Raw genomic sequence first — 26487 nt, 5'->3', positions numbered from 1 at the left:
ATTGTTTTGATTTCAAATATGAATTGTAATATTCAAAAAGCGTGTTCAAAAATCTCACCTCTTTCATAACCCTTCCTTCCATCCTCCGTGAGAATAGCGGGGGTAGAGGAGTCCCAAAGTTAACAGTGTCAGGATTTCGCGTACAACTACCTAATCCCCCCAAAAAATGGTTCCTGTGGAAATCCTCACTCCTCTCGGTGGGACTAGTCCTCTCCCAACCATCGAGGATGCCCCATAACAGCCACTAGATTACGAGGAGTGTGCCTCCACCGCGCCCGGCCCTCAGCCCGGCTCTGGGTTCAAACTCATCTCTCTTTTTTTTTTTTTCTTACAGAGAGGAAGGGAGAGAGATAAGAGAGTTAGAAATATCGATGAGAGAGAAACATCGATCAGCTGCCTCCTGCACACCCCCTACTGGGGATGTACCCGCAACCAAGGTACAAGCCCTTGACCGGAATCGAACCCGGGACCTTTTAGTCCGCAGGGTCCGACGCTCTATCCACTGGGCCAAACCGGTTTCGGCAGGGTTCAAACTCATCTTAACCTCCGGCGGCCGCCCAGCTGGTTCCTAAGGGGCCCCACCTCCAACCCCTTCCGCCCGGATGCAGGCCTCACAGCCCCGCCCCCGGCTCCCTCACCTGCAGGCTTCCCGGGGACCCGGGGACCGCCTCTTCCACCCGGAGCCGCCGCCCACTCTCCGCCTCCGGCCGCGGAGAACTAGGCCAGGGAATCTTGGAGCCGGGCCGAGTCACGTGACACCACGATCACCTGCCTAGCGGTCTCACGCACCCGGTTCCGGGGTCAAATGGGAAGCGAGCACTGGGCGCGGGGAGGACCCCGCACTGGAACGAGCATGGCCGCTGGCAACCGCTCGCTCTCGCGAGATCTGTGAGGTCACGTGACGGCGTGGGTGAGGCGACGCTTCACGTGACGGGGCGCAGCCGGCCGCCAGGGTCTCTTTTTTTCTGCCGCGAGCACCGCAGCTGCTGGGCCTCTAGACCTAGGGATCCGCCGCTCTCACGCCGGCCCCCAGCGCTTTCCCCAGCGCCCATCCTCCGGCGGCCCAACCACCGACCCCTCGGGGCTCCCGATCCGGCGGCCCTGGTGCCCATGGCGGCCCCCGGTGGCGCCCGGCGGCAGCCGCTGCTCCTGCTGTTACTCGGTGAGAGAGGGGTCAGGCCAGGAGCGGGGGGCCGCGGGGAGGGCGGACTACAGAGGTCTGGGGGCTGCGCGGTGGGGCTCGGGAGCGCGGGAGGCCTGCGGGGAGGGCGTCTTCGCGGGGGCCGGGGGGAGGAAAACTACACGGAGTCACGGGGGCTATAAAGTCCGGGGGCTGCGGGCTGGGCCCGGGCGACGGGCGGGCCCGCGAGTCGTCCCCCCCGCACACTTGCGAGGTCCTCACGTGGGGACGGTCGGGCTGGAGCCCGCTGGTCGCCGCCTGGGGAGTCGGATCCAGTTGGCGGAGAGGTGGGCGAGGGAGATTCTCAGCCGAGGGCCTGTTCCGCCCTGGGGCCACTCCACTCGCTTTCTGGGGTGTTAAGTGTATTCCGAGTTGGGTGACTTGGTGGTTTCTGGAAGGTGTGCTTTGTTTCTCTAACTTACACGGGCAAGTTCGGCCTCAGAGGTGCAGGGGTTGGCTCTGCGCCCCGAGACGCCGGGACCTGCGCGGTCCCTCGGTGCTGCCGGCGGGCGATCCACCTGGTGCGGCTTCCAACGCGGGTCTTAAACCAGAAGAGAATAAGGCGGCGTGGGGACCCCGGCCTTTTAGAATTCGTCCTTGGCCTGTTTAAAAGGACCTTTGCCTGTTTTTCAGCATGGCCTGCCGTGCGTTACGTTACCGCGAATTTAAGTTTGTGCTGGAATGACTTTAGGAGTTTAGGAGAAATCATAGGGGGCAACATGAGAGGTAGGAGCAGGCCTCCGCTTCTCAGTGGCAGTGCTCCTGTCCGGTGGATCCTAGTAAAGAGCTGCTGCCACTGTTCTACGTGCGGGTTCCTGTGAGTCAAAATGCGGGACTCAACACGTTGGGAAGCGTCTGGCACTCCACCACTCTGCATAGTTCATAGAAGCAGTCAGTGGGTGCTCAGCATTTTCTTGAGAGATTTTATTTTCATTTGTCTGGCCTAATAAGAAAGAGGAATCTGTGCTGTTTTGTTAAACGGTAATCAGTGCGTGGTTTGATTTTTAAGTCTGTTTAGAGGCCATCTGTCTATGGCACTCTTTCTCACTCACTCCCAAATAATACGGGAAGGTTTATCTAAGTGGTAGGATCTGAAATACGATAGGAGTTCACGTGAGTTAAGTAGATACAGATACACATCTCCTCCTGCCCATAAATTCTTCCAATATCTCTTGTTTCATCTTACTCTAAAATTCTGTTTATTGTGATTGAGTAAATTTTGGTTTGCCGTTTTTTGTGTTGCCTGTTATGTAAAATTCGTTTTTTGAGCTGCGTGGCGAGCCACAAGGGATGACCTTATTCCAGCAGTAAACCCGAAGCCTTGCCCTTCACTGGCAGGTGTTACAAGAGGAGTTGCTGGAATAAGTTTTGTCATGTCAGAACGGCTGCATTGTGATTTATTGGAAGAGCTCACAAGCATTAGGACTTGAATATTTTGTTTCATGGTTTAAAAGCTCATCTTAAAAATGAAGAAAGTTCATAACCCTCTACATGGCAATTACTTGGGATATTGTGTGTGCGATTAACTTCTTGATGCCCATTGCATCGTATCTTTTCAGTTTTAAATTCAACTAAAATCTATCTTTTTTAAAAGGTCCTTTAACTTGGATTTAGGTCTGGGTTTTTTTTTTCCCCCTCTGCTTAGGTCTATTTAAAAAAATGTTTATTTTAATACACAATTTCACTAAAAAGCATATTTTCTAAAAATAGAACAAGCTTCTAAATTACTAATCCCGCCTACATTAATGAGTAGAAACTACTTGCATCTTTTGTGTCGTAGTATAAATGAGTGTAACTCTTTAAACCATGATGTCAACTAGGTGGCTTCCTTTCACTTTCCAAATGAAAAACTGTCACTACAGCAGTCCCCAGGCGTAGTCCTTGGCCTAACTGGTGGTCCATAAGGTTTGAAGGGTTAGCGACTGCTGATAAGAAGTATTGGGTTTTATGCTAATTAATCTTACACTTGCTTGTGGGAGTTTTGTCAATTGTCTCAAGTTTACAACCAAATTCTTTGAGATTTGAGATGGAAATGTTTTGGGTTCATAAGTTTGAATTTACATACTATTTACAAAATTGCAGTCCCATTCCAGGCAGTATTAGTATTCGCTCTGTTTGTGTCCATAGAACTTGACTACATGCTATAGCATGTTCTTTTACTAGAACATTGATTCAGCTGAGTTGTGATTATTTTTGCTCTTGTATTTCCTTTCCCCATCTTACAGCCCAGCTCATGCCTCACACATAGTAAGTGCTCAGTTTTACAGTAATGGTTTCTAACCAAACATGCATAAGTCAGCATTTTAGAAATCTACATACTCATGCCCTGCCTTTAGAGGTTGTGGTTCATTTCAAAAGTGAGTGTTTCATAATTTAAAGCATATTTGCTTGCTCAATGAGTGCTGGAGAGAAAGTATGGTTCAGCCATGGCACTTACCTTCAGCCAGCTCACACTAGCATGGGTGGACATGCTCTGAGTCAGCAGACCTGGCTCTGTACCACTCACTAGCTGTGTGACCTTGTTAGTTAAAATCTCTTTGCCTTAGTCTCTACATCTGTAAAGGAGAGTCATAATATGTCTACCAATTAAGATTGTCGTGATAATTTATCAGTGATGTGCTTGGAGCTATAATTGGCATGTAGCAAGTGCATTACAAATGCTTATTAAATAATTGACATTTTGTGTTCAATGATGAACTTGATAGATGAAGTCTGTATAGCATTGAATAAAAAATAATAGCTAATATAATCAGTGCTAATACCTTGTATTGAACACTCTGAATGTTTTTGGCTCAATTTGATGCTCTACTGGCCCTGTTGGGTCAGCACTCTAATTTCCATTTGCAGGTACATAAACCAAAGGTACCTGGCCCAAAGTCACACAGTAGTAGGGGAGTCTATCATAGAATGAAGATCTCTCTTACTCTCAAGCAGGCATGTTTCCCATAGCTGCATTTGTTTTAAAAATTGGAATTTCTACAAGTAGGAATGATTTAAAAAAAATATATTTTATTGATTTTTTACAGAGAGGAAGAGAGAGGGATAGAGAATTAGAAACATCCATGAGAGAGAAACATTGATCAGCTGCCTCTTGCACACTCCCTACTGGGTATGTGCCCTTGACCAGAATCGAACCTGGGACCCTTGAGTCCGCAGGCCGACGCTCTATCCACTGAACCAAACGGGTTAGGGCAACAATTAGGAATGTTTTAAAGGAACAGGACAAAGTTACTCCTTTATGTAACCCCTAGAGAAATGATCGGGTTCTCATCTGAGTGAAGTACTGCTAGAGGTTAGCAGTTGCCAATAGGCCAGGATGCTGACTTTTGAGAGGGACACCCCTCAAATTGCTGCAAACATTTTAACTGGCTTGAGAAGGGTCTTTTTTTTTTTTTCCTTCACCAACTGCCACTGTTACAGAATTCTTTAAAAAAAATAAACTATGATCATTACATACATAATAATCTCTTCGAATATCATGTTCTAATCCTCTTGTAGACATTTTTCTCAGGATCAAAATTGGCTTCTAGGGTAAGTTTCTTATTTTAATCACTGAACATTTCTGGGCCTCTCCAGAATGAATGTGGGCATCTAGTGCTGCTAAAGCTTATAATGTTTTAGTAATACTTTGGTTTCTTTGAAAGATCAGCCCCTCAACATGTTTACCAAACGAGAAAGTTATATGATTGAAAGGTACTTAATGTGAAATGTTTACAAATGAAGTGCTTTGAGTCAGTAGAAAGTTTTATGTGTTGTTGTTTTTTTAATGATTCAGGAACTGTTTTATCAAAGGTCAGCTTGATGAGAACTGACCTACGTGTGCTCCCATGGGAGACAGTGACTTGCTGTGCTCATGACACACGTGATCGAATGTGACAGACTCTCCAGCCGAGGGACCAGGGCTAGGTGAGGGTGTTTCAGGCACGCAGTGGCCCAGGTACAGCGCCATGCGCTAACACACACTTTCGCTTCTACCGGCCAGCCTTGCTTTTCCCTCTGGAATGCTTTACCCATCCTCTCAGAAAGCATGTGTTTTAAAAAATCTTGATTGTGTCAGAAACAAGTTATGGAATAATTTTCTCTAAGTATTTTAAGTAAAATGTTCAATTTATTGAAAATGCTTTTAGGGTAATCTTGCCTGAGTATTCTTGAGGTGGGTTAAAATTTTGCAAATCAAAACAAAACAAAAACAAAAATGTCCACAGGTTTTCCTGTTTACCATAGTTTGCTTCATTTTGGTGTAGCAACTCTTCTTTAAAAAAAAAATATATATATATATATATTATTGATTTTTTTTACATAGAGGAAGGGAGAGGGATAGAGAGTTAGAAACATCGATGAGAGTGAAACATCGATCAGCTGCCTCCTGCACACTCCTCACTGGGGATGTGCCCACAAGCAAGGTACATGCTCTTGACTGGAATCGAACCTGGGACCCTTGAGTCCGCAGGCTGATGCTCTATCCACTGAGCCAAACCAGTTAGGGTGCAACTCTTCTTTATGCACATAGGTTTTGGTATTTTCTTTACCAGAGGCTTATGGGAAGATATGTGAGGTTTCTGGCTATACTCTTTACTTTAGCCTTGACTTGTTGGCTCTAAAGATTTTATTTTGTGAAAATCTCAAGGATAAAATGAATTGGTTTCATTGGAGACATTTATTTCGCCAGGGACAAGGGATTTTAGAATAAAAAGCAGCATACTTTTTATTATGAGTATGCTGCTTCAGAACGTGCAAGTCATATTTTGCCCTTAGAGTGATCAGAGCCAGGTGTGGAAATGCTTGCTTGGTAAAGGGCATGTAGGAGCTTGTAGCAGCAGAGACAGGGAGGAGCACATCACTCCTGAATGTTATAGTACCCTGCGATGGCTGACAGTCTTTGGTTTTAAACCAATTTTTACCCGTCTATGAAAGAACATGTACAAAATGTACCACTTGTAAAATTACCTACTTCTGAACCATACTGATCAGATTACATTTGCTACTAAACAGCTTGATCAGGGTGGTGGGATATGAAGAAGCCAGAGGTGGCACTGGCTCTGAGACCTTACTTAAAGAGGTATATTTAGCAGTGATCACTCTCAAGCTAGAACAGCCTGGGTGCAGACAAGACAAGAATTTTATAATTTTTCACTATTTTGTTTACTTAATATTTCATACTAAAGTAATTATAAAATCCTTTCTTTGTGTTTATTTGATTCCTATTCAAGAGAATTACTTTATATATAGTCAATATAGGCACAGAGTTAAATTTTTTAACATTTTCTAATGGTGGTGTGCCTCGTGATTTTTTTCATGAAACAAGTGTGCCTTTGCCCAAAAAAGGTTGAAAAACACTGAGCTAGAAAGATCCATGACATTTTCCCTCTGTCCCATGCCCCTGACATATGGAAGCCCTACCTCGACAGATTGACTGAAGTCCTAAGATCACACAGCCACGTCCAGGTTCTCTTTAATGACTGTTTTTTGACAACCTTTCTGAAATTGGGCAAAAATCTTAGATCTTTGAGACCATGACTTTTCTTCCACACCACCAGTCCATGGGAGGTAAAAACATATCTAACCTTAAATAGCGGTCTAATTCCATAGTTGAAGATACCATCAGATCTTCCATAGATTTCTGTAGAAGGTCAGTATTTAGGTTGAATTGTGCCTCCATGACCCCATGGAATTTCCTGAGGAACCAGTGGTGACCCAGAAATTAACATGTGACTTCCTGATAAGTATTCTGATAAAATCTATTATTGCAATTGAAGACAATAGAAATACCCCAGATATTTTCTTAAAGATTTTTGGTAATTTTTGTCTCTCCTGGACTTAGCAGGCCTTGTGTACGGTACATCAGCAGTGTTCTTAGAGGTGAAGGATGGCAACGGGACAGCTTGTATAATGGCCAACTTCTCTGCTGAGTTCGTGACCAACTATGATACCCAGAGTGGCTCTAAGGTAGGAAACAGCCCATTGTGTACGTGCATGCGTGTGCGTGTGCGTGTGTGTGTGTGTGTGTGTGTGAGAGAGAGTGTGTGTGTGTGGACACGAAAGAGAGAAGATTATTAAAAAATTTCAAGTAAATGTTTGAAAAATCCCTCCTTACATAGTTATCTTAATGTGTGCATAGTTCCTTCTCAGCTCCTCAGTAGCCTATGTTGTATTGTATACTGAAGTTGCAGTCAAAATATACAAACCATTTTGTGCTCTGCTTTCACTATTTTAGTATAGCATTTTTTCACAGTTTTCTTTGTAATTATCTTTTGTAATACTTCATTATGTTAATCAACCTTATGTGTTAAACCATCCCACTGTTAAGTGTATCTGTTGAATTTATTCTTTATAAACTATCACACTCCACAATTGTATATAAACAGTTGATGTGCAATGCCATAAGTATTGTGCTAATTTGATAAATGTTTTTAGTTTTTTTGTTAAAACAACTCTGTACTTCTACAGGATAGGCTTTTGCATTTCTAACAAATAAACAGCATTTGTATTTCCTCTTAGTCAGTTACCTGTTAATGATATTTCACTTATTTTATTTACCATGTACTCTTTTAAATATATCCTTAATTCAAATTTTGTTTTCAATTCCTATTTTTCTTTATCTCCATTTCAATAGCATCATATCTTTTTACCACCACTCAAAGGGCAATGGCGGGGCCTAGGATTGCTGGGAGATCAGCAGTTTCTTTAGCGCACTCTGGACTTTGTGCCAGCTGCTCAGACTCATTAATTCATTTGTACTGATCTAGAGACAAATGTAGTCTCTGTCAAAACAGAAGAAAACTGGGAAGGTTTTGTTCTGTAGAAAAGTCTCGAATTCTAAAGACTTGGCCAAGCACCTTTTACTTTCATTTCTATTCACTATATTTTGTGCTTTGATTTTTAAAATATTGTCTTGTTACATATTACTTATTACACAAATGGGATCATCCATATGCAGTCATGTGCCTCGCTATTTCCCAAAGCATGTCTTCATCACCTTGTGTAGTTCTGTCTTTTTTTTAGGACAGAATTTGTATACAGCTTAACCATAATTCTTTTGTTTTAGTCAGCCCAGTTCATTTTGATGGACAGTAGGTTCTTTTCAGTTGTTTGTTTTGCATATAATAATAAATTCAAGCAATTCTGTGCAAACACCTTTTCTTTGTTTAAACAGACATATTCTTTAAATATTTCTATGGCAAACAAGTAGTAATAGCCTTTTTCAAATAAAAATACACATTTTATCTTGAAACCCAATGTGAATTATTTGAGTTTACTAAGATAATTTTAGTTTTAATTCTGTTCTGTTGCAAGTTAAAATTATATTAATGAAGATTTTGTAATTATATGAAAAATTAAGTCATCTTTTCTAACACTTGAATTCCTTTATTTTTTTAATCCTCACCCAAGAGTATGGTTTGATTGATCTTCAGAGAGAGAGGAAGGGGGTGGGGGGAGAGAGAAAGAAACATTGATGTGAGAGAAACATCGACATACTCCCACCAGAAATCAAATCTGCAACCAAGGTATATTATTCCCAGACTGGGAATGGAACCGGCAGCCTTTTGGTATGTGGGACGATGCTCCAACCAACTGAACCACACCAGCCGGGCTTGAATTGTTTTTCTTACTGAAATGTAATGCTGATTTCCTTTGTGGTTTTTTGTTTATATTAAAAATACCTTAACAGTGCCATCTGAGATGGAACTGAGGAACAGTTTATGCCATACTTACAAAATATCTTTATTTAGTGTTTCTAAATTCCTTTAATAATCTACATTCTAATTGGGTTCTGTTAACCTTGTGTTTGTTCTAGAATTCGACCTTCACCCTGCCACCTAATGCAGAAGTATTAAATAGCAGCTCCTGCGGAAAAGGGAATGCTTCTAACCCCAGTCTCATGATTGCTTTTGGAAATGGACATATACTGACCCTCAGTTTTGCAAGAAATGCTACACGTTACAGTGTCCAGATGATGCGTTTTGTTTATAACTTGTCAGACACACATATTTTTCCTAATGCAAGCTCCCAGGGTAAGAACAAAAATTGACCGATTATGAAGTGAAGAAAATTGGTTTGGGGTAGTGTCTAAAATTACTTTTAACTAAGTAATTAAAATTTTATTCCTTTCTAATATAGGACCCAAGACTGCAGAATCCATAACTGACATCATGGCAGACATAAATAAAAAATACAGATGTGTGAGCAGCAACCAGATCCACATGAATAATGTAACTGTCACGTTCATTGATGCCACCATCCAGGCATACCTTTCAACTGATAGCTTCAGCAAGGAAGGTAAGACACTGCCTTTGACCCTGATGTCATTAGTCTGACTTCACTGAATGCAGAAGCGGCTTTGTATTCTGGTGCCCGAGAGAATTAGGTATGGATGAGCATCTGTGTAGCTGGGGACAGAGCAGGCAGCTTCTGTCTTAGAAGAGCTGTCCACCAGACTCTTTTTCTCTTTAGAGATGACCTCTTTAGATTAGGACAAAATTGATCAAAAAGGGGTAAAAGGGCAAAGAGTTGAAAGCCTCTCTGGGTGTCCCCTTGTTAGAGCTAATGGAGTCCGGGGAGCTCAGGCAGACCTTAGGGGCAGATGGTGAAAGGACTCTCAGTGCCTTTCTGAGGGGATCATGACATACACACTCATACCCCACGAGCTACCTGCCAACCTAGCTCCATGGACTTGGCTAAGGTAGTCAACCTCTCATTTCCATCACTTGTAAAATAAGGAAAATAACTTGTGTTAGATGGTTGTTAGGATTTAAAAGGAAATTGATGCAAAGTGGGTCTCTCAGTGCCTGGCACAGAGTAAGAAATAGGGCTGTCATTTTACTTAGACTTAAGAAAATTCTCTCCCCCAAATTCTACTAATCAACTAACAGATTAGTGTTATTTTTCTAAGGAGTTGGTTGCCTTGGGGAAGTTGTCTCTGCCTGCTAGATAGAGGGTGTGTTAAGAACAGCTTCTCATTCTAGCCTTTTTGAATTTATTGGGGTAACATTGGTTAATCAGGTTATGTAGGTTTCCAGTGTACAATGCTATAATATATCATCTACATATTGTATTGTGTGTTTTCCACCCCCAAGTCTGGTCTTCCATCATCATATATCTTCCCAACCTCCTCCTACTCTTTAGACCTGCTGGGCCTTTGATTTGCATTGTTCCCTAGCGTCTTGCTTGAAGGCTCGGAGTGACTGTTGGAGAGTGGCTAATTTGCACCGTCACCAGAGCTAATTAGCAGGATGAACCAGTCGGCCCTTTTGTGCAGCTTGTTACAGCCCTCAAAGACAGGGCTTTTTAGCAGGGCTGCCAAACTGGGCTGCAGACCTGGTCCAGCCTGCCTCTGGTTTCTGTATAGCCAATAAGCTAAGAATGGTTTTTATGCTTAAAATTTAAGGTTTAAAAATGAAAAGAATATTTCATGACATGTGACAATTCTTTGCAGTTCAGGTTTCAGTGTCCATAACTAAAGTGTTGTTGGAACACAGCCATGATCATCCACACCTATTTCTGTGGCCGCTTTCATGTTCATGGTGGCAGAGTTGAGTTGGAATAGACACTCAACAGCCACAGAGTCTAACATGTTTAGTATCTGAATAGATCAACCGAAGGACTTGTATACATGCATATAAGTACAACCAATGGACACAAAACTCTGGGGAGGGAGGGTATGTATGGGAGGGAAAGGGGCAAGGTTAAAATATGTACACAGATAATAATTTAATTAAACAATGTAAATTAAATAAATAAATAAAATGTTTAGTATCTGGCCCCTTACAGAGAAAATTAGCTGACCCCTGACCTAATGGGAAGAGTGTTAGTAACAGGGCTGGGACTAAAAGAAACCAAGTGTAACTGGGAAAGTATAACTAGTAGTGGTGTGCAGGGCTTACCAGTGGAGATCTGTGTAAGCTGGAGCAGCAGGAGATTCTGAAGGAAATGGGCTTGACCTTCCCACCAAGCAGCCTCTTCTCAAACGGGGCCTGGCAGGCTGGGTGAGCACGCGTCTTCCCAAGGAACGGGTGATGGAGTGCGAGGACTTTTCCTCTTGTGCTGGCGTGAGTGTTTTTTGAAGGCAGTAGGTCCAGGTGTGTGTATACTCTAAGGTCCACCTCCTCAGGCAGGTGAAAGGTGACTTTAGCTAAGCCAGGGGCGGTTAGATCAACAAGCTAAATACTTCAAGTTATTTGTGTGCACCATGATAAATCTCCTAACTACCTGGGTTGCATCAGTCTTCTGGCTCAGGTCTCAAGAGCAGAAAAAGGAAAAAAGGAAAAACTGTCAGAAGGTCTTAGGAAATAATAGCATCTCTGGCTTACTGGTTCAGTGCAGGGACCTCACTATAATTGGACCTCAAAGTGGCCGTAGATACAGCTTCTTACTTTCCAACTTGTTTTCTTTTGCTTCGAAGGCTTCTGAACACAGAGATGACCAGGCCTCCCCTAGCGAGCTCCCCAGTATGGTGCTTTGAAAGTGAGGTGTCACGCCCCTGGGGTTCGCACGGGCAGTGGAGCCCTGTAACAGGACTATGGTTTCTAGTCTAAAAACAGATGTGACAGTAGAGAGTCTAATTTTGTTTGGGAGTTAATTAATTACTTCGTTTTTTATTTTTAATAGACTATTTTTTAGAGCAGTTTTAGTTTCAAAATAAAATTGGAAAGTACAGAGATTTCTCTCATATCCCCCATTCCCACAAATGCACATTGTCTCCCCTGCCAACATCCTACATTTTAATTACTTTTCCAATGGAGGACATATGCATGCGATTCCAAGTGGAAAAGGTACAGATGTGAGGCTATCCTGACATCTGAACCCCAGCCAATAGCCCTTTCCCCAGAGGTATGCCCCTGTCCTACATGGGGTCACCTGGGGCTTTAGGGTTTTGGCTTTCCAACCTGGGAGTCCTGGTTATTTGGAGCTCATGGGTGCCACCCACCATGTTCCTTCAAGTTGGTGGTAAGAAGTTTGGTCATTGAGCTCACCCATTGTGGGACGGGTCTAAGACATCGTACCCACTGCCCCATGTTTCGTGGTGGTCCCCTCTTAATTAACAAAGCTTGATTCAGTTTTGTTAAAGCCACCTGTGCCAATGGAAGGAAATCTTACTTCTTTTTCAAAGACACTAGAGCATTCCCTTAGTAAATCTACTGGGCTTAGGAGGATTAAGAAGCATCCTAAAGTTACAAGAGTATCCTGTAGAAATTGAAGTTTCCTTCTCTTATCATTGGCCAGGAAGGCTGGGGAAGTCAAGAGCTGCTCCTACATCACCTCTCACACAACCGTGACTTCTTGATTGACTCACTGTTTTATGGGATTTGGGTCCTAGGATACGTAGGCAGCTGTTCAGGATGGAGGTGCTGGGTGGGGAGAAGTTGAAGCCTCTGGATCTCAACTATGGACTGATGCTCCCTAAGGAAGGGTCTATCTATACTGTATAAAATAGTAATTGATAACATGATCTGAGATTTACTTTTCAATTAGTTGATGTGGAATGTTATACTAATTTCAGGTGTACAACATGGTTATTAGACATTTTATATACCTAATGAAGTTGATCTGCATTTTTTAGTCCTCACCTGAGGATATTTTTCCATTGATTTTTTTTTTTTTTTTAGGGAGAGGGACAAAAACAGAGAAATATCGGTGTGAGAGAAATTCATCAATTGGTTGCCTTCTGCACTGTAATCAAATCCTGGACCCTTCTGTCCACAGGCCAACGCTCTATCCACTGAGCCAAACCAGCCAAGGCATCCTGAATTGTTTTTAAAGTTCAACTGCTGCCCTAACTGGTTTGGCTCAGTGGGTAGAGCATTGGCCTGTGGACTGAAAGGTTACCGGTTCGATTCTGGTCAGGGGTATGTACCTTGGTTGCAGGCACATCCCCAGTAGGAGGAGTGTAGGAGGCAGCTGATCAATATTTCTCTCTCATCGATGTTTCTAACTCTCTATACCTCTCTTCCTCACTGGAAAAATCAATAAAATATATTTTAAAAAACACACAAAAAAACTCAACTGCTAAACATGTGAGGTTATCCAACTTATTTTGACCCTAACTCAGATTCTGATCTTTGGGAGCCTAGCAAGGCAGTATGTCATTCCACTGCTTTTTGTCTATTCTCACTGTCTTACTGGGTGTTTTTGGACAATGGTTACTATTAATGTTATTTTGTAATTAAAGAGACCATCATTTCCCCTAAAAGTAGATTTGTCATAGCTAACCTCATATACTACCATAACACCATAAATTGCTTAAAAATATTTGGTTTTTATTAGAATTGAGCCATTTCTCATTTTTTTATCTCCTTTTGTGCCAGTTTCACTCCTTTGATTCTTAGGTACTTTGTTTTGTTTTGTTAATCCTCACCCGAGGATATTTTTCTATTGATTTTTTTGAGAGAATGGAAGGGGAGGGAGAGAGACAGAAGGAAACATAGATGTGAGAGAGACACATCAATTGGTTGCCTCCTGCGTGCACCCCAACCAGGGCCAGGGATGGAGCCTGCAACCAAGGTGTGTGACCTTGATTGGAATTGAACCTGGGACCCTTCAGTCCTCCGGTTGACACTATCCACTAAGCCAAACTGGCCAGGGTGATGTCAACTAAATTCCCTGTTTCAAGGAAAAGATCCCATGCTAAATATGTTATGCATATTTTTATATCCCCTACTCTGTTCTACTCATGGATCCTTAATAAGTTGTTAGGTTAACAAGTTTACAATCATTAAATTTTTGGTTATAAAAGCCTGGGTAAAGTTTGTATTTTTTTTATTTTTTTATTTATTGACTTTTAGAGAGAGAGAGAGAGAGAGAGAGAGAGAGAGGGAAATATCAATTAGTTGTTTAACCCATGTATACATTTATTTGTTGGTTCTTCTATGTCCTGTCCAGGGATTGAACCTACAACTTTGGTGTATCACGGTAAAATTTTTATTAGATAAATTGCATGTTCAGGTCATTAGAGTGGGCTTCTGAGGTTGTACTTAACAGTAGTGTAGTAATCGCCTTTAACAGAAAGTCCTTGTTCATTTTGCCTTTACATATGTATCATTTTTACCTAAAAAACAAACAAAACAACAACAACAAAAAACTCGCCTATTTAGAGATTTTATTTTAAAAGGAAATAAGAAGCCAAGGCTGCTCTGACTTTCCAGTCAGTTTTGTTGATGAGGATAAGTTCTGAAGAAAATCAGGTATCTTCTTTCCTGAAGGTCTGCAAAAGTAGGGTAGATGTTTATCATTCTGGAATGCTCTGTCTGGAGGCTGGAGAAAGGCAGGTGAATGAGTCTCACTCTGTTAATCAAAATTGGATTTCTGGGCCCAAGCCCACTCTGGATTAATGGATTTGGGGTGAGTCCCATGCAGGCATCTGCACAGCCCTGCACACTCCTCTCCCATTGTTTTCTTTGTGGGGAAAAGTAATGGTGACCCAGTAGCAACTTCTGGATCCCCTAGTCCAGTGTTTCCCAAACTTTTGACATATGTGTACCCCTTCTATAATATTCGTAATGCTGAGTACCCCTCGTACTCATGAGAACATAGAATTAGGCACAGCTAAGCATGGTGCAGTGCATATCCCCACCAAACTCCGGTGCAATGTGTACCCCCACCAAACTCTTCCCGTACCCCTGGGGGTACGCGTACCACACTTTGGGAAACACTGGTCTGCAAACTGCGGTTCATGAGCCACATGTGGTTTGCAAGCCATGGTTTGCCGCTCTGTTGACTGAGTTTGCCGACCACTGACCTAGACTCTCAATTCCAGTAATTACAGGCTGTTGTTGTTCCTTGTGATTAAGCCCTATCCAGTGGTTAGCAAACTCAGTCAACAGAGCAGAAAACCATGGCTCGAGAACCACATGAGGCTCATGAGCCGCAGTTTGTTGGCCACTGCCCTAGTCTTTCCAGAGGCCTTCCCACAGGTGGCAATAAATATACTCAGTGCATTCTATTTGTGACTAGAGGCTCGGTGCATGAAATTCATGCACAGTAGGGTCCCTAGGCCTGACTGGCAATCAGGGGTGATCAGGGGGGTCCCCGCTGGTACCTGCCTTGGCCAGCCTGGCACTACCTACTCATGAGCCCTGCGCCCCACTGCCACCGGTTGCCTCCCTCTGGGAAACTGGTGGGGAAATTGGGGGCTCCCTACTGGCACCTGCCTTGGCTGGCTTTGGGCCTGCGGTCTGTGGGCAGCTCCTGAGTGGAAGTTCTGCCCCCCTGGTGGTCATTGCACATCATAGTGATCAGTCATTCCACTGTTCCGTCAATTTGCATATTAAGCTTTTATTATATAGGACTATGAAATTTGGGGCATAAAATTTGTGCATGGGGGGTTGGGAGTTGGAGGGGAGTTCCCCTGAGCCCGGTCTGTGCCCTCTCACAGTTCAGGACCCCTCGCTCCTTACCGCCCACCTGCTTGCTGCTCCTTAGCGCTGCCACAGAGGCGGGAGAGGCTCCCACCGCCATGCTCGCCCACCTTGAACCCGGCTTCTGGCTGAGCAGTACTCACTCACCCTGTGGGCGCACTGACCACCAGGGGGCAGCTCCTGTGTTGAGCATTCCCCCAAGGGTGCATCATAACGACCAGTTGTTTTGTCTGTTCGGTCAATTTCCATATTAGTGTTTTATTATGTAGGATAGGATTATCTCTCTTGTGGCTTCTGCAGGAAGGGCTTTGGTATTGGTTAGAGAGTGGACTTTGCATGTATAACTCAGAAGGAAGAGGGCATTTTATCCTAACAGATTTCTCACGTTCTGCATTTTTCTGACTAGGGATTCTCTGTCTAGAAAGGCATTTTACTCTCTAAGATTACATTGTGGGAAGGGATTGAAGGGATACTGGGTGAATTGAACTTTCCAGAAAGTATGTCGAATTTTCCCTGTGTTACAGTTTTTTGAAGTGAAGTATCCTCTCTCTCCTCCCCTCAGTAGATGGGATATGGAGGCAGAATTGGCAACTGAAAGAGTTACATTGAAGTTTCATTTTAATTTAGAGTAAGTGAAAACAGGTGGTGGGTAAGGTTACACAAACTACTGACTGGCTCCCTACCAGGATGTCTGAACCAGCTTCCTTGGCTCAGCCTAGCAAAACTGTGAGAAGTCAGACTTGGATGAAAATTGTGTAAATATTATATTCAACTTGTTGGTAGTCCACAGAAACAAAGTGGTAAGAGAAAGAATCTAATTGTGGTATCCTCGAAGTGCTGCAGTGTTATAAAATGTTAAGTAATCTGAAATCTTCACAGGAAGCACCTCTTTCCTGTCCCTGTAGGAAATTTTGAGCTATTCCACTGTGGGTTCCATTTGTTTTGATTTTGATTATAAATTTTGTTGTAAACAATCATGGTGGGTCATTTCTGAGCAACAAAATCCCATTCAAACGCCTCAACATCTCCTCTGGGGGAACAATGTGGCCTCCCCACAGACACCTCTCCCACAAACCTGACTTCTGGTCACCAGGTCCCTTTGCTATGGCCTGTCTGTACTCCATCCTCCCTCAGGTCCTGGATTGTTGTCTCCTCTTTGGGGATTTTTGCTCTCACACTTACTGGGCCTTCTGCCTACAGGAGAGTGCCTGCTGCAGCCCTCACCACCCTGCCCCAAGTAAAAACCCACAGCAGCTGACGGACCCTGTGCACTGAGTCTCAGCTCTAGTCTCAGCCTGCAGGGCCACCTGCCACCTGTCCTTCCAAGGGCCTCCTCTGCTCTCCCATGGACCTTGTGCTGATGGCATTAGGGTTGTGTGTCTGGTGTCTGTCTGTCCCTCCTGAGCTTGTGAGGTCCAGGCCACTCTTCTGCTGTTCTCTGCCTGTTTCCAGCATCATGCAATGATAGCTCAGAGAGCTATTTCAGGTGGTGTGTGTCTGGCTGTCCCACTGGCATGTGAGAGAGTTATGGTTTTTAACTTGACCACACAGTAGGAAGGGAAGGTTTGTCAGGGAGAAGAGGATAGATCTGTGAGCATGGGGCTGCCCCGAGGCTGAAATGGAAGTGTCCACTTAGAACCATCACGCAGTGGCAGGAGTGGAGACAGGTGAACTGGACACTGCCGCCCCCCTCGGCTTGCTGTGTGGGACAACAGTGCCTGCCTGCCTGCATAATTTACTCCTGTTCTGAGGGGTGGGGCTATTTGAGAAAGTCTGCTGTGGTTTACAAGGAGCTCAGGGTTCCTGTGGCTCTTATTTTTAAGGAATCAGAATTCCTTCCTGTGAACAGTATGATTAATCCCTCCTTGTTTCTCCAGAAACTCGCTGTATGCAAGATAAACCTTCCCCAACAATGACACCAACATCTGCCCACCCTTCGTCAACCCCTCCCCACCCTTCACCAACATCTGCCCACCCCTCAACATCTCCTCCTCACCCTACTCCTCCTCACCCTACTCCTCCTCACCCTTCCCCTCCCCACCCTTCGCCAACCCCTCCCCACCCTTCACCATCCCCAGTGCCTGAGAGCCCCTCAGTGCACAAGTACAACGTGAGTGGCATCAACGGAACCTGCCTGCTTGCCAACATGGGGCTGCAGCTGAATGTCACCTACAAGAAGAAGGACGACAAGGTAGGCTGAGCCCTAAGGAGCCCCTTCTCTCTGTGCGCTGCAGTGTGGGAATTCAGTGTGTGTGCATGGCCGTTCAGAATATAAATCAGAGGGAATAAAAGTCAGTATGCATATATCTGTACTTAGCTTATTGGCGACAGCCAGGCACACTCCTGTCATAGTATGGCAGCTTTCCTCTGAAACAGCAGAATCAAGTCATGGTGGCAGAGACAAAGCATAAGCCGTGCGGTGTTTGGCCTCTATAGAACAAGTTTGTTGACCCCTGAGAAAATATTAAATTTTGTATAATTTTTACCACTCAGACATTTAAATGTTATTGTTGTTTTTAATAAACCTTTATTGTTCATATTATTACAAAAGTTCCTCATTTTTTTCCCCTCCACCAGGTTCCTACCCCACCCTCTGCCCTTTCCCCACCTCCCATTGTCCTCATCCATAGGTGCACAGTTTATTTTTTATTTATTTATTTTTTAAAATATATTTTATTGATTTTTGTACAGAGTGGAAGGGAGAGAGAGATAGAGTTCGAAACATAAATGAGAGAGAGTCATCGATCAGCTGCCTCTTGCACACTCCCTACTGGGGATATGCCCGCAACCAAGGTACATGCCCATGACCGGAATCGAACCCGGGGCCCTTTAGTCCCCAAGCCAACGCTCTATCCATTGAGCCAAACCGGTCCCGGCATAGGTGCACAGTTTATGTTCAGTCTCTTCCCACACCCCCCACTCCTCTTTTCCCTGAGAGTCATCGGTCCACTCCCCTTCCATACCTCTGATTCTCTTATATTCAAATTAATATTGTTCACCAGGTTTTTTAATTCCCTTGGTTTTTAGATGTATTTGTTGTTCATAATTTTTATCTTTATTTTCTTTCTCTTTCGAAAGAACCCCCTTCAGCAATTCATATAATTCTGGTTTGGCGGTGATGAACTCCTTTAGCTTTTTTTTATTAGTGAAGCTCTTTATCTGGCCTTCGATTCTGAGTGATAGCTTTGCTGGGTAGATTATTTTTGGCTGTAGGTTCTTACTATTCATCACCTTGAATATTTCTTGCCATTCCCGTCTGGCCTGCATGGTTTCTGTTGAGAAATCAGCTGACAATCGTATAGGTGCTCCTTTATAGGTAACTATCTGCTTTGCTCTTGCTGCTTTTAATATTCTCTCTTTGTCTTTTGCTCTTGGAATTTTAATTATGATGTGTCTTAGAGTGGTCTTCTTTGGATTCCTTTTGTTTGGGGTTCTGTGCACTTCCTGTACTTGTAAGTCTAATTCTTTCACCAGGTGGGGGAAGTTTTCTGTCACTATTTCTTTCAGTATGTTTTCGGTATCTTGCAGCCTCTCATCTTCTGGGACCCCCATAATTCTGATGTTGGTTTGCTTGAAGTTGTCCCAGAGGTTTCTTACATTATCTTCAACTTTCTGGATTCTCTTGCCTTCTTGCTTCTGCGGAGGAGTATCTTCTGGCTCTTTATGTTCCAAATCTTTGTCTTGATTCTTGCAATCTTCCATTCTGTTTTTAGGACTCTGTATAATATTTTTTATTTCAGAGAATGTATTATTTCTTGTTGATCCCTTATTATTTCTTGTTGATCCCTTATTATTTCTAGCTGATCCCTTTTCATATCCTCATAGGTCTTATCGACCTTTTCTAGGAAATTCTTGAAAACCCTTATAAGTGTGGTTTTGAACTCTATATCCAGTCGCTTTTTGTCCTCCATTTCTTTCGTTTGCGATCTGTTTCCTTGTCTCGGCATTTTCACAGCTTCCCCGAGTTGGTAGCCTTAAAAGTCTCTGTTTAGCTTGGATGGGGTGGAGTTTCCCTATGAGGCTCCTGAGTCTCAGTGTTCCTCAGGGTCCTTCAGTACTCTGAGAGAAAGGTGCCCTTGAGTTTCGCCTGCTACCAAACAGTCTAGGCTCTCCCCCAATGAGTCCAGAACTGGAGTTCAGTGCACTTGGAAGTGGGGTTCAGAGCAGTCTGGAGCCTCCGTCTCCTTCTTGCCAGGCAATCCAATGGTGCGCGCCTCTGGGACCTCCTTTCGTCGCTCCCCCGGGTCTCCACCCTACAGCCCAGGCTCCCTCTGTATGAACCCAGGTCCCCAGGGTCTGGCCCAGAACTGGGGTTCAGCGCTGTCGGATCTGGGGTTCAGCACTCCAGAGGTTTTATCTCATTCCTGTTAGGGAACACCAGCCAGGCACTCAGCCTCTCCCTCCTCTCCAGCTCCGTCCTCTCCACGCACGCAACGTGTCTCCGTACTTTAGGCTTTTACAGCTCCTCTGATTTTACTTCTTGTTTTCTCTTTCTTTCTTGTTGTAGAATTTCCAGTCAGTCGACTTTCCTGTAGTTCTGGGTAATGTCCATTTTGTATTTTAGTTGTATTTTATTGAAATTGTTGTGTGAGGTTGTAGTTAGGTGTTACCCATGCTGCCATCTTGGATTCTCCCCTTAAATGTTATTTTTATGCTTTTTCTTTGAAATAATATTTCTCCCTAATGACAAACTGTGGGGCTGTGTCAGATAACTTGCTTGTGATGAAGGTGAAGTGTGTGACCGCTGGGAGACAGGGTGAGAAAGGCACTAGGACCTACTACACCTTTCCTCTGGGTATGGGCCATTTTGAAAGTAGCAACCAGAAGTAGCACTAAAAATTGTTGTGCCAGAAATCTTCACTAGTGTTTTTTAAACACTAAAAAAACTTTTAATGTTTTTCTTACAGTTTTGGTTAAAGTGAAAGTGACCTTGAGGTTAGTTTTTTAGGATTGCTTTTGTTTTTCAACAATAGGGAACCCAGGGTGGGAGATGGAATGGTAACTTGTTTGTTTTTCTCCCGTAGACTATGACCAGAGTATTCAACATTAACCCAAATAACACCAAAGCCGGTGGGAGCTGCACTACCCAGCTGGTGACCCTGGAGCTCCAGAGTGAGAACAGCACTTTCCTTGCCTTCCAATTTGGAATGGTGAGTGTCCATGTTCATTTCCCTCAGGGGGCCTTCAGTGCCAGACCTGCCTGGCATCTTAGCACACATCTCGCTGTGGTTTTTGTCCTACTCTTTTTGCTCACTCACTTGGTGTCTCATGGCCACAGTCCCTAAGCTGAGCACACCCTGTGCAAACCAGAATGAAACCCAGAGCTCTGCCTTGGGAAGGAGGAGTCTTCTCTGCCTTCCCTTTGTCAGTCTTTTTGGACCCTTAGCTCCCTCTTCCCCTTTCTTGTTTACAAGTGGACCTTCATTCATTTATTCATCAGGCATTAGAGAGTGCCTGCTGTGTGCCCAGTTGCCACTGTTAGCACTGGCTGCAGAGAGCGAAGGGGCGACTTCAGGGCAGATGCTCAGGTCAGCCTCCCTCACCCCTTTAACGAGAAGCAGCAGCTCTGTATTCTGTACCTCTTTTCTTTATACCTGCCTGGGAAGAATCATACACAAAGTTAACATGGGAAGAATAAGAAGTATAACGTATGAATACTTATAATGCACTGTGCTGGTGAACTGTTTAACAGTTGGGTTTCCCATAATAAAGTTTAACTTCCCTAAAGCTCAGTAAACCTTTGGGGGGCGGGGGGCGGGGTTTACCTTTTTAGAATAAGGCTTCCTCAGTCCTTTTAGCATAAAATCTGATTATGTAAACAAGATCTTGAAGGAAATCACAATTTGTGTTCTTGATATTTATATGATGCCTTTTATAGACATGATACTCTTCAGTTTCATTCTAAAGCTTAGAAATATGAGAGATCAAATTCATCACCAAACTTTACAACAAATATGTGAATCTGTTGACTGGTTAAGGATTATCTTCTCTCTCTCTTTTTTTTTATCTTCTCTTTAAGAATGCAAGTTCTAGCCGTTTTTTCCTGAAAGAAATCCAGTTGAGCATGATTCTTCCTGACGCCAAAGGTAAGATCCCTACAATTCCCCTGCCCATCCCGGTGTCTCAGAACACTAATTCTCACCTGCCTTTGCAGAGCCCACCTTTAAGGCCTCCAATAACTCGCTGAGAGCACTCCAGGCCACTATGGGGAATTCCTACAAGTGCAACGCCGAGGAGCACATTTGGGTCACAGATGCCTTTTCTGTCAACATTTTCCAAGTGTGGGTCCAGGCTTTCCAGGTAGAAGGCGACAAGTTTGGGTCTGGTAAGTAGCATTGAAGGCAGCGTTTCAGACTCTGAGTGGGCTTCGGCAGGCTTCGGTTCTGTTTAGCTTCTGTGTTGCAAGGAGGGTTGGGAGTGCAGGTTCCCTTTCCCAGTCTAAGTTTTAGAGCAAATTCCCCTTCCTGTGTTAGCTTGCTTGCCCAGCATGTCTCAGTTGTGAGCGTGTCACTATTTGAGCAAAGGCAGTTCTTTTAACAAGTGTGGCTCTTTTCTCTATTAAATTGGGATAGTAAAATGTATCTGTTTGGTGAGTTCAGTGTTCAGAAGGGCCCAAGCGCCTAGGACTGCACACTGACCATAATTTCCTAGCCACGTGAATGCCCTGCCTCTGTAGGAGCTTCTCCAAGTGATAATTAATTGGGATTGGAGCCCCCTCCCTGGTGTAATCCTCCCCTGCTGCGGGGTGTGGCGGCGGGCAGAGGTAGAGAGGAGGGAGAGGCCCCTGTGGGGTCCACATGGTGTGCTCCCGTTTGTCTCCTCAGTGGAAGAATGTCAGCTGGATGAGAATAACATGCTGATCCCCATCGCCGTGGGCGGGGCCCTGGCAGGACTGGTCCTCATCGTCCTCATCGCCTACCTCATCGGCAGGAAGAGGAGCCACGCTGGCTACCAGACGATTTAGCCTAGCCGAGACCAGCAGAAGCTGCAGGGCCCTCTGTTCATTTCCCTGAGCTTAGGTTGATATTGAGGGAGGCACACTTTATTGCAAACTGATTTTCAGATCTGCTTTATCCAATGTGAAGTTCATCTTGCAACATTTACTATGCACAAAGAGTAACTATTGCAATGACGGTGTTAATTTTGCTAATGGGGTTAAATATTTTGCTAACTGGTTAATATTTACCAAAGTAGAACTTTAAGGGGGGAGGGTAAGAGTGCTTTTCTAAATGGGCACTGGCTCCACTATCATTTGACTTTTTAAGGTTCTGTTGTTTAGTTTCTCTTCATTCTTGACTCAGATATAAGCCTTACGAAGGGGGGTTCTCTGTTCTTAACACTTACAACTGATGAAGGCTGGCTAACTGTTAGACTGACACAGTTAATAAATTAGTAGAGAAAGAAAATTTTAAAACAGAAGTACTTCAAAAGAGGAAACTCTGGAATGCTTAAGTTAAGCTTTAGAAGCCAAGACAGGCCTGGCCCCCACAGGCTGCACAGCCGAGCGTTAAAGCGATTGGTCTTTCCATGCTCTAAATTCAAGAGATGGCATTTTTTTTAAATAGAAAAATGGGTGTTATTTTTACTTTTTTTTTTTTTTCTTTTTCTTTTTTTTTTTTTTTTGTAAAGTGATTTTCAATCTTCTGTTTGAGGTTCAGGGTGATCCTGTGTCTGCACTTGTGTACAATAATCGGTTTCACTCTGATTTATCCGCTTGCAGCTCGGGTGGGCTGTGCACTGAGGATCCCTTCATTTAATGCATTGCTGTAACAATGCTAATAAAATGTCTCTTTCTTTCCGTGTCTGGACCTTGTGCTTTTGTCAGCTCTCGGGATGAATGGTGGAAAGCAGTGTGTAAGCAGGGGTGGTGTGGTGCCAGTTACAACTGCAAGTGGGCAATCTGCCCAAGCCACCCTGCTTCTAGGAGAGCCGACGTGTAGCCAGTCTGCTGGTGGCAGTTTGAGAACATGAGCCTAAATGTCGGTCTTCAGTTGTGACAATGCAGCCATAGCGCTGTCCTACCCACTCCGTGAGAATGGGGAGGGGAAGAATGAATGTGGGTTCCCTCGCTGCACCTCGCTGCACTGCTGCACTGTTTGGGACGTGCGGCTCTGGTCCTGCTGCAGATGGACTTCATCTGGTCCTGCCTCAGGCCCTGCCAGCTGTGTGTGAAGTTTTCAGAGCAGGCGCTCAAGACTCAAGTTTTATTTAATCTTAACTTTTAAGCAGATTGGTGCCCTCTAAGGATCTATGGGCCTTGGTTGGCTCAGGCTGAGGGCAGCCTGCCTGCTGGGTGACCCTGGACTGCAGTATCCCTGACCACCTGCACCCCAGAATCTGCTGTCCACATGGGCAGAAGGAAACTTGCTTTTGCATAGCTGAGGTAGCCATTGGCGGTCCTTAACTTGGTAGCAGTCCTTTTCAAACCAAGCATAGCAGTTTTGGGCCATGTGACAAATACCAAGATGCAACAGGATTGCAGTTAGACAATCTGAAAGCCGCCTGGGGATGAGGTCCAGAGCCTGCAGGCAGCGGCATGACCTCAAGCCGTAGTGCACCATAAGGTTCTTGGATTTTCATTTCCCCTGTCTGAACAGTACGGACACATTATGCCTGATGCAGAACTGAGAAGCCAGCAGTTGGCTGAGGGTCGGGGCTTAGCAGGTGTTTTAGGATTTAGAGAACAGTAGAAGTAGTGTGGTCCTGGAGGGGCAACAATTTCCAAGATCCCAGACAGCCCGGATGATGAGACCATGCCCTAGAGGCGCAGCTGCTTTTCAAGAAGGGGAACCTCCATCACTGAGTTCCTTTCAGGGAAAGCCCCACCGCTGGTTCATCAGGTACAGCCCCAAAAATATCCTTCAGAAATTTGACATCATCCTGTCCATGGTGGGTGTGTCAGTTCCTAGGACCAAAAGGCTAGGGATCACACAGCTGGTGAAGTATCAGGACTGGGAGCTCTGAGGCCACTCCGGGCAGCTGTGCCAACCCCATGCCAGTGACGCGCATGCTTGGCTGTTTGTTGGAGGGCTCACCAGGCTCAGCGTCTAAGGTGGATTGGGACATCAGCATGCCGTTCTGGTCTAGGCCCAGCTTCATCAGTAGCTGTGGAGAAGGGAGGCATTTCTGTGATGGCCCAGGCTGGAGAGGAGGGTGGCCCGGGTGCTGCTGTCAGGTGAGGCTGCCATCACCCAGGTCCCTTACCTGTGCCTCCCTTTGGGGGTAAAACTCCCCACAATCGCAGTATAGATGTGGGATGAGGATGGGTTATTAAGTGGGAGGACTTTTTTTTTTTTTTTTTGAGAAATGTGTTGTCAGGTCACACTGCTGAATAGAGCAGGCAAGCTTGAGGCTGCTTAGATGGGCGGGTGCTAGGGATGCAGGCCAACTGCTTCTGAATTCCCCACGTCTCCCATCTGCCTGCTCCCATGGGACCCCACTTGTCTCCACCTGTCTACCCTTGCCCCTGCCCTGTCCCATCCTGTCCCTGTGTCCCTGTCTGCCCCTGCCTGCTCCATGCAGAGTTCAGTCTACGCAGGCAGTGAGATTTCTCAGGCAGCACCACCATCAGGGCTCAGGGTGGGTCAAGGGTCTGGGTGGGAGGTTTGTGTCCTCAAGACCCGAGAGGAAGGGGTCCAGGAAAAGGTGCTGCATCAAGCCCTCATGGGCTCCGATCGTACCCATTCTTTACGTGACATGACAATTTTTAAAAAAATTTAAATTACCTTTCTAGCCCTGGCCAGTGAGGCTGTTGGTTGGGCATTTTCTGGAGTATCAAAAAATTGCCTATTTGATTCGTGGTCAGGGCACATGCCTGGGTTTCGGGCTCAATCCCTAGTAGGGGGTGTGCAGGAGGCAACCGATAGATGTTTCACTCTCTCATCAATGTTTCCCTCTTCTCTCTAAAAACCTAAAAATCAAATTTAAAAAAATCCTTTTTAAAAAAATGACCTTTCTAAAGGATGATCCCTTGGTACATTTACAAACCTCACAGGAAGGTAAATGTTCTGCCACAGAAAGGAATAAAATAATATTTAATTGGCATCAGTCACATGACAGTTTACAGTTTTAGTTTTAACTTTCAGTCGGCTGGCAAGCTCATCTCAAAACTCATAGGTGTTGACATAACTTTATTAAATACAAACGCACACCTCACATTTTATATATTATTGTCTCAGGTAAAAATATATCTTCAGGAATTTGACTTCATAGCTCATCAGTGACAGAATGGCATGATTTTAAACTGCTCTTTTAAAAAATTCACGGCTAAAATGTAGAGACATCGAGTATTTACAGCACTAAAAAGGAAAGCAGTACAAATTGGTCAACTCTGGGAATGAAGCCTCGTGGTCAGGGCAGAGGGGAGCGTGTCCAGGTCACCCCTGCGCCAGCAGCTTGGCCCTGCAGCTCTCTCGAAGCCTGGTGATGGAGGTCATGGACAAGCTGCCAGGTTCTGAGAATATTTTCTGGAAGAGGAACGGAAATGGTTTAAAAGCAAACCAAAGGTAGGTTTTCACCTTAGCCACCTCCTGTGCTAGGCTAGGCTGTGGCAGATGGACAGACGTAAGACCACACCCTCCGAGGGAAGACAGCCCTCAGCCCCGGGTAGTTAGTTATAAATTCTAGATACTAACCCTTATCAAATATATGGTTTGCATATATTTGCATATATATATATAATTTATTTATTTTTGTCACTCTGCTGTTTGTTTCCTTGCCTGTGCAGAAGGTTTTAAGTTTGATGTGTGTATTTTTGCTTCTGTTGCCCGAGTTTTATGTATTGTTTAGACCTTTTAACTGTTGTACCCTTAGTAGCTCTGAAGCCAGTCAAGCCATTCATAAACAGACAAAGCATAAGAAACCAGATTTGAGAAGTGGAAGCAGGAAGAGACTCAGACTCATTTCTAGTAACGAAACTGCCTCACCATGAGGAGAAGAGGGTGTCTGGGAGGGAGG

The 26487-nt window shown here is 44.5% G+C and overlaps 2 protein-coding genes across 4 annotated transcripts in view; one reads left to right on the top strand and one right to left on the bottom strand.

Moving 5' to 3' along the window:
• Positions 1 to 750: 750 nt before the first annotated feature.
• Positions 751 to 23333, top strand: LAMP1 (lysosomal associated membrane protein 1). Of its 2 annotated transcripts, none has more exons than XM_084879855.1 (9): positions 751 to 1162; positions 7005 to 7126; positions 8976 to 9192; positions 9299 to 9457; positions 17409 to 17722; positions 20556 to 20681; positions 21551 to 21617; positions 21686 to 21856; positions 22356 to 23333. In XM_084879855.1, exons 1-9 carry the CDS (start codon positions 1111 to 1113, stop codon positions 22493 to 22495), a joined length of 1368 nt encoding a protein of 455 aa, XP_084735981.1. In that variant the 5' UTR covers positions 751 to 1110; the 3' UTR covers positions 22496 to 23333. The 2 variants fall into 2 exon arrangements, with proteins under 2 accessions (XP_084735981.1, XP_084735980.1); XM_084879854.1 differs by having other exon boundaries at positions 918 to 1162; positions 7002 to 7126.
• A 1510-nt stretch (positions 23334 to 24843) lies between these two features.
• GRTP1 (growth hormone regulated TBC protein 1) overlaps positions 24844 to 26487 on the bottom strand; it is a 33900-nt gene continuing 32256 nt past the window's right edge. For both annotated transcript variants that reach the window (XM_084879885.1, XM_084879884.1), the window contains one exon: positions 24844 to 25997. In XM_084879885.1, the coding sequence (XP_084736011.1) occupies positions 25908 to 25997 (90 nt within the window). In that variant the 3' untranslated portion in view covers positions 24844 to 25907. The remainder of the gene's footprint in view (positions 25998 to 26487) is intronic.

This window comes from Pipistrellus hanaki (genome assembly GCF_964339955.1).
Source record: "Pipistrellus hanaki genome assembly, chromosome: 3".
NCBI classification, from domain to species: domain Eukaryota; kingdom Metazoa; phylum Chordata; class Mammalia; order Chiroptera; family Vespertilionidae; genus Pipistrellus; species Pipistrellus hanaki.
This window is presented reverse-complemented; position numbering and strand designations above follow the sequence as displayed.